Source organism: Heloderma suspectum, chromosome 3 (assembly GCF_057233095.1).
Source record: "Heloderma suspectum isolate Gila_16-S chromosome 3, 16-S_ref, whole genome shotgun sequence".
In the NCBI taxonomy this organism is placed as follows: domain Eukaryota; kingdom Metazoa; phylum Chordata; class Lepidosauria; order Squamata; family Helodermatidae; genus Heloderma; species Heloderma suspectum.
Window position 1 is genome coordinate 95,718,992 of NC_139460.1, and position 14,808 is coordinate 95,733,799.

The following is a 14,808-nucleotide window of genomic DNA, read 5'->3' on the forward strand; positions in this document are numbered from 1 at the left end:
AGCCTCCTTGGCATAAATTGACAAAGAGTGATAAACGCTGGGTATCATCAGCATACCGATGAGACCCAACCTCCAGATGACCTCTCCCAGTGGCTTCATACTACTTCTTTCATTCATCATCGAGCTAATATTAAAACATATTAAGTAGGAGTAGTACAGCAGCATCTCTACTAAAAAATTAACATACTGTCCATAATTTTAAAAAACCTTAATGGACAAGTGTTCCTGTAGACAGCTATAAAGAACAACCATACTGGAAAGATTCACAGGGTTCTTTCCTTTTCCAAAGCTGACAACAAAAATGTTCTCCTGTATGCCCAGAGCTGCTGTTCTGGATTTCACCCAATATGTTCACTGGTTCAATTGCCCCATCCAAGAGATGATCAAGTGTATCCAGTAACACTTGATTTAATTAAAAATATATTTGAAGACTGGAGTTCATCCCAAACTTAGCCATCATGGTTACCATGGGCTGACCAAACTTGGTATGAAATCTTTTCTCCTTCCAGCAGTCAAAGTTTTGGTCACAGCTGGCATCCATGTTTATGGATCCCTGTTCTTATTTGTTTATAGTTTGGGCCTGCCACCATCTCCCAGACAGCACAAGTGAGGAACATACAATAGCATGTATAAGGTAACCATTACATTCGGACCAAAAAAAATGACAAATTCTAAACTGAGCCAACTGGTTTAACTGCAGAAACTAAAAGCCAATTTAAGTATTTTTGAACTTCTTCCAAAATAATCTCAAGCAAGTATGCAGGGGAATAGAGCTATATTTGTGTGACAGAAAGATCAAGCACAACTAATAGCACCCTTTACTTTCCCCAGCATGGAGATTAATACACTGCATCTGTTTCCCCAAGTGTGTATGTATAATGCTTGCACATGCTGGAAAATGCAGCTCCAAATTCCCTTAACACTCAGATTGTAAGTTCAAGAACACGCTTTCCATTAAAACTGGATATGTGACGGAACAAAACAGAAACCACCTCGTAGGAATGTAGCTGTTTAGGGCCTTTTAGGTCCAAAACTAGCATGAGGACTTGGAATGCATATAACCATCCAAGCCAGTTGCTAGAGCATGGCGTAACAAACTTTGGAAAAAGGAAAAGGATTGCCATTGTGTACCAGTTGTGACTTCTCAAAAGTCTTCAAGGGAAACTCCAGAGTATGAAAAAAAAACCTTTAGGATTACTACAAATGCGGTGATCACCTTCTAATGAAGTTAGAATTGGTAAGAAGGCATTGAGCCACAGCTGCAAGCTGAAGCTCAACATACAATGATGGGCTCAGGAGGCATTTTGCAGATGTAATGGCATGGAGACAACAGGCTTCATCACCGCCACCGCCACCAGCAATTATTTATAAAAAGATCTGGAAACCTATTGGCCTCAACAAGCATTGTGCACTTTGAACAAATCAAAGCCTATCAAAATAGGCAATGAACATTTAAAGTACACAATAAACTTTCATTCAAAACAGCTATGGTACTGCACAACTCACGTATACATAAAACTGTGGAATTTGTAATTTATTGGTCTAGGTTAGAAACCAGCATTGTTGTTTTTCAGTGTAGTTTTTGCATCAATTACTATACGCCACAATTTAGACAGATGAACTTTCACACTTACCCTCCAAAGATAATCTAATCCTATTAACTCCAAGTCATCCATCATATAGGCTCGTCTCTTTGCGACTAGCTTCCCTTCTCGACAGTTCACAGCTTTGAAGAAACGTTCAAAACATTTCATACCATTTTCAGTTAAGAGTGAAGGGTCCAACTGAAGAACATTGTTTTCAAAGAAGTCTTTATTAATGTCAGGGTCTAAATCTGGTTCATCTCCCATGAGTTTAGAATACCATTTAAAACAGGCTTCACGATCACACAGGTAGACTGCATTTTCAGCTAAACATTTCCATATTTGTTTTGCCTGAGGAGCACAGAGCCATAGCTGACCATCCTTCAGTAAAAATCTTGCACAAAACAAAGAGAAACAAGTCATTAGAATTAGAATCTATAAAGTATAAAAACAGCAACTCCTACCAAGGTATTCAAATCTATTTAAACATTTTGAGATCTTCCCAAGCATACTCAAGAGTTTACCTAGACTACATAATATGCGCATTGTGAACTTGATCTTTTACATGACACACATCAGCTACACATTAATTTCATTAGATAAAATATAAACATATTTTTATATGTTTATAAAATATAAAAGAAAATAGGAGTTAAGTAAATGATATAGTGCAAGCAGCCTAGATAAATAGGCTATTACTATTTGACACATTTGCAGGTTCAGTTGCTTTGGACAGCCCTCAGTTGTGCAAGAAGTATCTACTTTCCACAGATCCATCCCTGCTTTAACCGTTCAAAAATGCTTTAGGAACTCTCCAAAGAATATACATGACCGAAATAGAGAAAATTGTGTTAATTCCTTTAAAAGGAACCATGATTACACCAAAACTTTGCCTTATCCCTTTAGTTCCAACAGAACATGTTCAAATGTGTGGAAGGAACACCAGTAGTATAAGCCTCAATCAGGTCAACAATATTTCCTGTTTCACTGAGCATTTTAAAAGTTTTAACAGCTCCTTGATATGAATCTCCTCCTGTGTCAACTTTGGTGAGTACTTAGTAACAATATTTTTGATAATAACTTTGTCTTATTTGCATTAAATAACTACTCCAACTTCATAGCTCTCTAAAAGTGAAGTAGCTACTCCTGAAGTTATTAATCATCCTCCTGCTCAAATTTTTTTTCCAGGTCGTCGTCGTCACTGTTATTGTTGTTGTTATTATTATTATAATATTTATTTATACCCCACCTTTTTCCCAGTACTGGGACACAAGGCGGCTTACAAAAATTAAAACATATACAATTAAAACATATGAAAACATACAAAAGTTAAAATATAAATTAAACAACAATATAATTAAAATATTAAAACAGCATTTTAAAACAGCATTTTAGCAGCTTACCCCCAGATTCCAAGTATGTCCCAAAGGCCTGCTGGAACAAGAATGTTTTAGTCTGCCTCCGGAAACGCATCAAGGAGGGAGCCATCCTAGCCCCCCTGGGAAGGGTGTTCCACAGCTGTGGGGCAGCTACCGAGAAGGCCTTCTCCCGGGTTCCCACCAAACGTGCCAGTGACAGTGGTGGGACTGAGAGAAGGGCTTCCCCAGAAGATCTCAGAACACAGGCAGGTTCTTAAGGGAGGATACGGTCTTTCAGATAACCTGAACCGGAGCCACATAGGGCTGTATAGGTCATAGCCAGCACTGTGACGTATAACCGTAACAGAATTACTAGTTTATAGAATTTTGGCGTGAATTTAATTTCAGTGGTAAACTGGAATAACTAAACTCAAGAACAAGCCAGAAATGAAGTAGCTCCAAGTAGCTCTTTAGGATGCTACAGAAGTGAAAAATGTCCCTTGATAAAGAGACACATTTCAAAACACATCAGGAATAATATATTGATGCAGCTGTCTTTGTTTTCGCTTTGGCATTTACATCTGTTTTTATCCTTCTTGTTGTTGGTAACTAAATCCCCATTATTCTAGTTTACCAGTGAATCTCTGGGGTACTAGTATAATGTGGGTATATAAACTCTCCAAGAACCTGAGGGACGCCAGAGTACACTTTTTAGGCACCTATCCTCTGTGGAATAGGCACGTCCCTAGAAACATTTGATCCCAATCTTTTCAGTCTGTTATCACATAAGGCAAAGAAATCAGGACTTGCACATGAGTAATCTCTTTCCATGGCCTCTGTACTGCATGTTTCCTTCTGATTCTTAACTTTGGAAAGTTCCCTTTAGTATTTATGCATCCCAGTGTTGTTCTCTTATGGTTCGTTCAAACATGCCTTGATCAACCACAAGATGTGCCTGCACTGATAGAAGGAGGAGCACTATTCTCTGCCCCCACCCTTCTGGGTGAATAATTCCATTAGTTAGAAAGAGCCTCAGTATTTCATTGAAGAGAAGTATAGACCTGGAAATGTGGGTATATAAAAGAGATTGACTGCTGGAATATATTATACACAGATATAAGGAATGATGTCTTTTGGTTGGTAAACTGAGGACTACATCATGCAAGGGGGACTGGCTTCCAGCTGTGCATCCTGCTGCAACACTATCTAGAAACAGAATCAGTCTACATGGCAAATACCATTTTGTAGATAAGCTGTATGAAAGTGTCAAGATTTATTCCCTTTGCCTTCAAATAATATTTGTGGAATATTTTCACCCAAAATAAAGTAAGATTTACTCAAACCAACCGTAGGAAGTTTAGCCGCTCTTGGACTTCTTGCACATGACTGTATCTACTCCCTGGTCTTACAGTTTGTGGATCATATTCTCCATGTTCTGCAAATTTAAGAGAAGATGTTATAATACCCAAAGAAAAGACGAACACCACAATTCTGTACATGTTTAATCAGAAGTAAGGTGTTCGCTCTCAATGTGCTTAGGACTGAGCACATTTTAAAGTTTTTCAATAGTCTATTAGAAGGGCATTCAACATCATATTAGTGACTGACTACTATATTTAACTCCGCTTTAAATAAGGGCCATGCATTGTGATTTATTTGCCCTTTATTTCTGTAAGAAAAATTATACAAGGTTTACATTACAGCAACTATTTTGATTTACTTAATACCAGATGCTACTTAATAATAAATATATTGGTTCACAGCAACTATGGAAGTACACTGCAATTTTTAGTTAGAAACTTTTCCAGAAATATTTAAACACAATACAGGATATATAAATTAAAGTATGCACCTTTAATAGCTATTCTAAAGCGATAGCATAAATAATTTACAAGGAAACTGGGACACCACAAAAACAGATCTGCATTGATAGAATGATACTGCCCCGCAAACATCTCCCACAGTAATTCTTTGCTCAATATATATTAAGTATATATAAACATATAGTTTAAAAATGTTTTGCAAAATTGCAAGGCAATGTAAAGATTTCTCAGATTAACGTATTACTCCAGTATTTAACAATGTGTAAGCGTGAGATCAATAGCAATAAGTTTCTTAGGCTGCAATCCTATACACACTTACCTGAGTTCCATTGAAGTCAATAGGACTTCTGTGTAGGCATGCCTAGGATTGCACTGTTTCTGTAATTCTAAACAAAATTAAACTTAACTCACCTTTAGCATACTGTCTCATGCTTTCCATATATGCTGAAAGATTTTCTGCAACTAAAGTTACTAGAGCATGATTGTGCTGAAGTTGATTAATTAGATCATGGCGATAAAACACATGGGGACTTCGCTGAGTTTGACTATAGTTAAAAACATAGAAAAGGTTACAGGTACTATTACTGAGAAATTGTTTTAAGATTCTATTAGGAGGAGAAAAATGGGAGCCCGAAGTGGCTACCATATAATACAACTAGTATCCCACTCAAAAGTGAACAGATATAAAATAGGTAAAGTTAAACTAAAAATATTATAGTAGGTAGAACGACTACACCAATATTTCGTGTCTTTCTTGTAACAAATATTTTTGCTCTTTTCATAAAAATCTGAATTGTTCACAATTATTCTTCATTTATTATTGCTATCAATTTAGTTGGCCATTTAAGGACATAATCCAGCGAACCCATTAAGGAATGTTGAAGGACTTGCATGTATCAAGGAGAGAATTCTTGAAATACCAATCTCACTCCCGATGCCACTGTAAAATCTGCTTTTGAAATTTTAAAGTTCTGAACATGATCTGTCATGCGACCGAAGTAACCATTAATACATAAATCTAAAGCCCTCATGGACACATGGTTGACTAATTGTGGGCTGTGTCATAACACACATGCAGCAAAATCGATGATATTAGGGAAGGGAAATCTGCCATTTCTCTCAATAGTGATGAACATGGGTTTAATGGATGTTCTTTTTTACCCTTAAGAAACCATGATTTGCAAGTGGAATGAAAGTCATACTGTACAGCCCTTTGCAATGGTTTGGTCATACCTGCCCTTTTCCCCCCACTTCTACAGATAGCCTACATAATACAGATCAAGATGTTCTACAAGAACAACAAACTATTGCAGAACAGTGCCTGCAAGCTAAATAGCTCCATAGGAATTAAGGAAAACACCCAAACTGAACAGTCCAAGGAAGAAGGAAATTACAGGGAATTGAGTTTGACTTGAATTACGGAGCCCCAAATACTAGTAGTAGTAGTGAATATCTTGCAGTCATGCTTACTGTCCTATGGCTGTCCAGTATGATTTTCATTCCACTTCCAAACCATGTTTTCTTAAGGTCAAAAAGGATATCCATTAAACCCATGTTTTCTATGTTACCCAATGACATACCTTCTGAATACACCATTTTTACTTTTAAATTAACAAGACAAGTGGGGACCCACAAGATGTTATGGTGATCCCCAAGTCCCTAACAGTAATGCTCCTGTTCCAGGGTCCAGCCAGCCTTGAACTGGATCTCTTTAACACTGGAGAGTAACAACTTTTCCTTCTTCCGGAAACCTCCTCAAAGAGTGCAGGGAAGTGAGCTTTTTAAACTCATGCATTGACTCAAATGCCACCTCCAGGCTACTATGATCTGGTATGCATGACAGGATAGCCCACAGTGGAACCATTTTTGCACAGCAGCCACCTCACCCTGGCTTGCTGTGTTGTGCAAACCAAGGTAGCAGGGGTTGTTTGAGGGTTAGACAACCCTCAAATAACTCTAAATCAAGCCGTGGGTCATTTGAGGGTTGCCTAACCCTCAAACAACCCCTGCTGCCTGGGTTCGCATGACACAACAAGCCATGATGGCAAGCTGGGCACCTACAGGCACCATGCAAAAATGGCATCCATAGGTGCCCAGCACAACACAAGAGTCCCCATGGGTAAATTAAACCAAGCTGTTGTGTCGTGCAAACTATGTCTATATGTGGGTATGTTTGAACTCCTAACAATTCCCCTACCCACTCCATTTTCTCCCTCCAAGTAACACCCTCAACATTCCATGGCTCCTGGGGGCCACTGAACATGTGATGTTCTTGTTGGGCTCAGTTTCCCTTTTTCTTTTAAATGTACAGACCAGGGTATTTCTTTCTGCATACCTGGAAAGGCTCTAACTATGCAGAGACCACTCCCTCACATGGGAGTGACCCTATTTCAACAGAGAAGGTACAATGCCACCAAGTTCAGTATTATATGGTATACAAATGGAAGCCACCACAAAACATTGCTGTGGATCCCACATGCTAGAAACACACTTGTTCAGGGTTCCAGACAGCCTAGAACAGTAAGCTTATAGTGCTGTTGAGGCCTCATACAGCAGGCAAGTTTCAGGAGGGGAAAAAGCCCCCCCCACACACACACACACACATACCTTCCCCTGCTGTGCTATATAGTGTTAGAGGAATCAGGGTTGGGGCTGGTAAACCTAACCTATATAAGGGGGGGGGGGTTTTCCTGGTGAGTGGGAAAGAGAAAAGGTCTTTTTCTTTTTCTTCTTCCTGAGACATCTCTGCACAATACAGAGAGGGAAGCTTTTTTTACAATTCATGGGATGGTTCCCCTGCCCCACCCACCCCTAATTATAAAAGGTGTTAGGGACTTTGGCAGGCCAATTCCCTCTCCCCCTCCCTTTTCCTCTTTTCATTTTACTTTCACCAGCATTCTAACATTCCTTGCCTTGATGGCTCTTAACCACAGCCTTAACTGACAGACTCACACAGACTGCACAATGTCCCCAAGGGTAGGAGCTGCCCATAGAAAGCAATAGAGAAATCCAGTGTATTTGTATAACAGCGGCTGAGGAACAGCATTCTACTCCTGTTCCAGCCACACTGAACCAAAGGAATTAGTTCTTGCATTGGTGTTCAATGTGAATCTGGAAGTTCCATTTCCAGTCAATGGGGTGAGTTACTCAACATTTTCTTGTCTCAACAGATTTCAGATATATGAATGCCATCAATATTCTGTAAATCCTTGAAGGTCACATATCCCTGTCAGGATGTTTTCGGGGGGCTTATATTTGTGTGCTCTAGTCCCAAACCAATAGGCACTCAGGCACATGAGTTCAGTATTAGATGAAATTATATGCACTATGTATTAACATTTTACATTGTATTTCAGTAGTACTAAAGAAATATATGAACTTTGCCACCCGTTTAAGAAATGAAAACTTTACACTGCTCACCTCAAGTTTTGTGGTGCTTCACCAAACAAACTGCAAATTTCTCTAATTTGTTTCAGTGCAGGAATGACCCATTTGTCATTTGTGCGAAGCTCTTCTATAAAACGATCTATCCACTGTATTTTTTGCGTATCTCGATCCTTAAAAAGCAAATATTTTTATTATAACATGTAACTGATTAGTAATTTTCAGGCAGTTTATTAATTTCAGGATCCCTTTTTAGATCATTATTATAGTCCAGCGCTGGAGATGCGTATTGAAATGCTGGTCAATGGGCCAGTGAACAGCTTAGTCGAAAGTAAAAAGCTTTCCCCCCACTTTCTGTGTTAAAGCGTACATAATAATAGCTTGCGGAATAGCAAGGTGAGTTTCTGAGTGACCTCATCTTGTACAAATTGAGTAGTCTGATGCCCAAGTATAATTAAGAGTGTGTTTCAGTATCCCAAAGTACAGAGCAGAAAGGTAAATATTGTGGAGCAAAATATGTTAATTAAGTGCCTATTCCAAACTAGTGCTGGCCCTCCCTGGAGTACTTTTGGGAGAATTTCTACAGAGGCACATACTTTAAGAGTGTTGTAATTTATTGTCCACAATTATTTTCTCCAGAAACAATTTTGTGACCAGCAGCCAGGAGAAATCCATTCAGAAAAAAAGCCAAGATAAATCTATTAGAGAAATAACTTATTTTTTTTCTGAAGATGCCAGTTTTTTTAAAAAAAGTACTAGTAAATGTAATTAGGCACTCAACATAAACTGAAAAATCTACACGATCAACACATTTCACATCTGAGCTTTCAGCTAACAGAAATCTAGAACAGGCAACATTTAATTAAAAGATTGAGCACAACCATCTTTACCCAAAGTATTCAAGAAAACTGGGGCTAAAGATTAAGAGAGGCAGAAATTCTTAATAACTGAACAAAATACTAGACTGGTTCAATTTAAACCATGATTTAGAGAACTGTGAACAAGCTGTGGACTGTCACACACACCTCCCCTCTCATACATAGCTGCCTTCTCTGCTTCTTATTTAGTGCTAACCAAAATTCGCCATGACATGTCAAAATTAGCACAAGTTAAGTACTGCCCTCCCAAGCACAATCAGAAACCCACTTCAGACCATAGTTTCTGATTCTGCTTCAGTGGGCATGCACTTAAGAATCGTTTGCCAATTTGGAAATCATGGCAAACAAGTTAGTGCTAAAATAGGAAGGGAGAAATTGTATGTGAAAGGGCAGGAAGGGGAAAAGCATGTGTGCCAGCCCATGGCTCAATGATCCTCTAAAGCAGAGGTTGGCCACATGTGATCTGTGGGCCACATGCAGCCCCTGCCACCCCGGACATTCAGGGGACCTCCCCCCACCCCAATCCATGGTTTGGCATTACACACAATGAGCCTTCTGTTTGCATGCTCCCTCCTCCGCTCTGTTTTTATCAGTTACATTTGAAATGGCAAATTACGATTTGTATGATCCTCCCTGGTTTGGAAGTATTACACCAATCACAGGTTGTCAGTTCAGGTGTTACAGAAAATAATTTCTGCAGAAATAATTGAATAAGACAGCATGAGGGAGAAGTGAACATATAATCAGAAGGCTCATTTGTGTAATGTGTCAACCAACCTAATGTTAATGGCTAGCCAACAGGATATATTTACCTGTGAACAACTATAATCTAAGATTTTAATGTGAGCACTGAGAGCCTGGTCCATGATATCAACTGGAACATCATCACTATGTGCTAAATTCCACAAGAGGTTCAGTACTTTGTGTGCCATCACACCATCTTTATCATCTTCTGCAAGACGACGAATTAGCTCAAGTAGCTTTTCACGCTGCTTTTTGCTTGCATTTGTCCAACTTGCCTAGAAAACAAAGGGAAACCACCAGCAATTTAAAAATATAGACCTACAAATCAATGGTATGAAAAGTAAAAAGACAAATACAAATATTATATTAATAAAATACAAATTAAGAAGAGTGATTGTAGTAATGTACAACTAATTTAAATAATGTACACAGGTGTAAATCTACTATTCCATCCAGCAACACTGATAAGATACAAGCACTGAGTAGTTTACCAAAATGGGGAAAACTAAGCTATTTTTCAATCATTTTAAAAGACCTCACTTGAATGAATTTAATTTGTAATCTGTTAGAGTATTTATTATTCAGTGACTGTATTTCACAGTAAGAGGAAGTAATAGAAAACCAGACAGAAAAGCCTCTTCTCCAGATTTTCACATTCAAAATTAATCTATGACCCTATTTCAGGAGAAGGACACAAGCAGAAGCAAAATTTACTTTAATACTATTTTAATATATTTTAAATATCAGCCAAATGTAACATTATTTACAGGGAACTCTCTGTGCTTCAAGCACATCTAGCTGCAGATTTATCTTCAAAAAATGCCTTTGTATGAAAAAGTAAGATATTCACTGGCTTTTACCCATAGAATAGTTACACACACAAACCCCGTTGAAATAACTGGGATTTTAAAATATGCATTAACTGACCTCTGGATTGCAGCCGGAGAGATTGCTATATAAGCCAACTGTTAATTATTTCTCTTCAATTAAAATGTATAATTTGATAAAGTTTTGCAACAACCCCTAACACTGTTCCATCTAAGTAATCTACAAATTTCAACTGTTAATATCTGTATTTCCTATAAGATCTATAATTTTAATTTTTTTAAACTACTACAACAAACAAGGTGGAGTTTTGATCTCAAGGCGCAAGAAATTATCAGCACAAGGAATGTAAGTTTGCCTAATCAAAATATTACGCCTGTTATTTACTTACAGTAGTACACTTTGAACTTATATTCTACCCTATGATAGGGCTCTGATAAATAACAGGAGCAGATTAATATGTATGGTTACCTTAAAACAATCAAACAGATGGTCAAGCTGTTCAGGAGAGAAATCCCAGGCCAATTTTGCAAGGAGGTCATGTACATTCTTCACAATGGCTTCATGTTTTCCTGCCTTGATAAGAAATACTAACATCAATTGCAGTTATCTCTACACCAAGATAGCACTGTTCCAAGTATCTTATATTTCTATTTACAGCAATTTTCCCACAAGGGATCCTTCAAAGAGGAACTGACATACACTTACAGTGACTTTGAACAATCCATATAATTATTATTCACACTTTACAAAGAACAGGTATGACAGATCTCTACTCCAAGGGACTTACAATCTAAATTAAACACAGAAGAACAGAATAGGGCAAAATAGAGGTATAAGCAGGGAGAGAATGTGCTTAAATTACACATACGTTGCACTAAGGTAAAGCAACTAGGGGAGGAACCAAGGGTTTCCTGGAAAAGATGAGTTTTGAGGAGAAAAAGGAAACTGGTCACATGGAGGTATCCTGGGAGGCTGGTCCAGCCATAAGGGGCAGCAATGGAAATGGGTGGAGTTATTTTACGAAGCAGGAGACCTTTGAATGGCTGAGGTTGGTGAGGCTGAATTAGCAGTCAGATACTGGGATATAAGTGCAGAGAGATAAAGAGCAACAAGGCCATGGAGGGCTTTGAAAGTAAGGACAAGAAGTTTGTGCAAAAACTGGGAGTGCCAATGAAGAATTTAATGTAATTTGTATAAGAAAGACAGTGGGAATAATAAACATGCTCCAGGAGTTTGGAGATAAAGGGAAGAAATTGGGCAGCACATAGAGATGGAGGATGGGCCAAGGGTTGGGTTTTTGAGAATAAGGGAAACAGTGGCATGTTTGAATGCTGAAAGGAAAAAAACTGAGGACACAGGATAATGTGGTGGAGAGGATGGATAATGGCTGGGGATATGGCAGCTAGATGTAGGGAAGGGACACGATCAAGGGGGAATGTAGAGGGGTTAGATGAGGATAATTGGATAGTGAACTCATAAAATGTGACAGGAAAGAAAGAAGGGTAGAAGGAGGTGCTGTTGGAGGGAGATGTGGAAGAGTACTAAAGAAAATAGAGGCAGAGTGGTCAGAGTGGATTGAATTTTGGCACTGAAGGAGGCAAAATCTTAAACACAGAGAAAAGAGGAATAGGGGTAGGCCTTAGTAGGTCATCAAAGGTAGAAAAGAGACACTTGGGATTGCTCGAGTTGGTGGGGTTCAGAGCTAGCATTTCCCTAACATTCTACTTTCATTTTCCTATGACAGGCTAAAACGCATAGCATATATAATTCATACTTTTAAACTGCACTTATCTATTGTTATTTTGACTTTTTAATGCCTAATACTTTTTAAACTCTTTCAGCTTTTTATGTACAAGATGACACTCTAAAGATGACACAGATTCTGGATGATCAGCATACCCATCACCTTACCTTTCTGAAGGGAAGTCGCAGAGAACAGTGGGTGCTTCTTCTTAGTTCTAACAAACATTTGCTCTAAACACCCAGCCAACCCAAAGATGGTTTATAGTTTATACTTCAGAACTGCAACCCCCAACCTACAGCAACATCAAGCTACAGAGCTTAATACTTTGACACTCTAAATTTTGTCAGAAAATTAGGCTTAAATCTTTAGTTCCAAAAGCAATATATTATGTATATTGGAACATAACGGAACATCAGTGGAACATACCTTGTGGGATTTGAAAAAGCCGACAAATTACAACTACAGATCAAAATGTCAGCTCAATCTACTACTCAATCATTTAACCTAGAATTGAAAAATGAATAATCAAGCAATCCCAGTGTGCCTGGCACTTTATGGAGCACAAGAAGGCAAGTCCCTGCCCAAGGAGCTCATAATCTAAAATTTGACACAAGGGAAACAGAGGAAGAGGAAGGAGGTGAAGGTAGCATTAAACAGAAAAAGAGTAAAGGCAGTGTTATCATTTCAGTTACATATGCTTAGACTTGGTTACAGTCTTAGATGACGTAGGGCACAGGAAGTAGGGGTTGTGCTAAACCGACCATATTTAACTTCTTACATCTATCTGGTGACACAAGAAAAGATAAATAACACCAATAATTTAATGGGCCATATATACTGCCTTCTTTTGGTAGACAGCACAGCATTTGTGAACTAATTAAAAGTTTGTGTCTGCCGCAGAAATATGTAGCATAATAACTGTGGGATTCACAGACAAAATGTCAAATTAAAATTTTAGTTTAACACCTGTTAACACAAGATATAAGCAACTAAAATTCCAACTGACACATAATAGGGGATGCAAAATAAAATACCGCTTGTTTAGTCCCTACCTGTGCAGCCCAAATGTTATCAAGGTCTTGTAAGGTGAGAGCCTTTTCTTTGATGACAAAACGAAGAATTTTCTCTAACTTTTCTACATATTGAGGTTGATGTAGACTATCTCTTAACACAATCGATAAGATGTTATTCTGCTGGATCCACTCCTGAAGATAAAGATGGCAAAACTTATTAGATAAAAGTGAAATACCAACAAGGCTATTCTCTTTGTTTTTATATCAGATGACAGCATGCAACACATTATAAACCCCCCAAATGGAACTAAACATATGTCTGTAACAAAGTGGAGCATGCAGTCCTACTATTGACCACCAGAGTTTATTTTTTCTGTAAATCTTTTCTGCTGGCTGTTCCAGATTTCACACCACTCAGGTACAGTGTAATTAAGCCATGTATACATGTAGCAGATACCACAAGTAATCCCAAGAACCAGTTATGCCAGTAACCTGCTCACAGTCTAGATCCTGACATGCATCATGCAGTTGGGGCAGATGCTTCAAATACAGAGTTTCCAAAAGCAGGGATATGAGAGTAACATCTCGAACACAGATGTTGTATGGAAGCACAAGTCACAGTGGGTGGGTTCGCACATCACTCTAAGCCACCCCATGAATAACCTTCGGTGGGTTGGTTGGTTGCTCACTTACCCACAATGGTGCTGACAGACGATCAGCCTCTCCGCGAACTTAGTCCCCCTGCCCACTCCCTGCATGTATCCCAGGTCCCTTTGTGGCCAAATCCTCATACTGCAATTCCTTGCTCCCTCAGCAGCCTTTTTACTATCGGTCCACTGGGTGTTCAAGGCGTGTTTGGCTATGCCAGCTCCCAACAGTTTCCTGAACCCAATTCCTCTCCCACCCCATGACGGCACGTGCCTATGCTTATTTTTCTTATTAAAACTGTAAACCTTACCATCCCATTTTATGTTATGTTGGGATTGGACTTGATGGTCTTATAGGCCCCTTCCAACCCTACTATTCTATGAGTCTATGTTTTTATTAACTGCTTTCTTCGTCTGCCCAGGCAGCAGCTTTTGTTCATCCACCTCCCTTGTCACCTATAGAAGTCTCTCTTGTTTAGCGCCCTCTCTGCTCCGACTCCCTTGGAAGCAGTTTGTTTTTTAGCTGGCTTCCCCCCATGCCCCCATTGGTGAAGCCATCACTGATAGAAGTGAGTCTCACTCATTGTCCACTGCCCCCTCCCCTCTCAGCCATTTGTTGTTTAGCTGCTCCCCCCTCCCATCACCGAAGGCCCTTTTGCTCACCCTTCCTTCCTGCCTTTGCTCCCAACTCACAATTCCTTTCAGACAGGGAAATCTCATGCTGCCCAGTTTCCACCACCCCACCCATCCACCCACCCTGTGGACCAGCTGCTTGGTAAGGTTTTATACTGCACCCTCCGTCCTTT

At 39.0% G+C, this 14,808-nt stretch overlaps 1 protein-coding gene across 5 annotated transcripts in view; it reads right to left on the reverse strand.

Annotated features, from left to right (window-relative positions):
* USP9X (ubiquitin specific peptidase 9 X-linked) overlaps nucleotides 1-14,808 on the reverse strand; it is a 117,227-nt gene that overhangs the window by 65,742 nt on the left and 36,677 nt on the right. For all 5 annotated transcript variants that reach the window (XR_014789131.1, XM_084843912.1, XM_084843909.1 and 2 more), the window contains 7 exons: nucleotides 13,395-13,547; nucleotides 11,067-11,171; nucleotides 9,839-10,045; nucleotides 8,185-8,321; nucleotides 5,176-5,309; nucleotides 4,289-4,376; nucleotides 1,635-1,977 (listed from right to left, as the gene is read on the reverse strand). Coding sequence is in view for 4 of the 5 variants with exons in the window: in XM_084843912.1 (XP_084700038.1) it covers nucleotides 1,635-1,977; nucleotides 4,289-4,376; nucleotides 5,176-5,309; nucleotides 8,185-8,321; nucleotides 9,839-10,045; nucleotides 11,067-11,171; nucleotides 13,395-13,547 (1,167 nt within the window). In the remaining variant the exon portion in view is untranslated. The remainder of the gene's footprint in view (nucleotides 1-1,634; nucleotides 1,978-4,288; nucleotides 4,377-5,175; nucleotides 5,310-8,184; nucleotides 8,322-9,838; nucleotides 10,046-11,066; nucleotides 11,172-13,394; nucleotides 13,548-14,808) is intronic.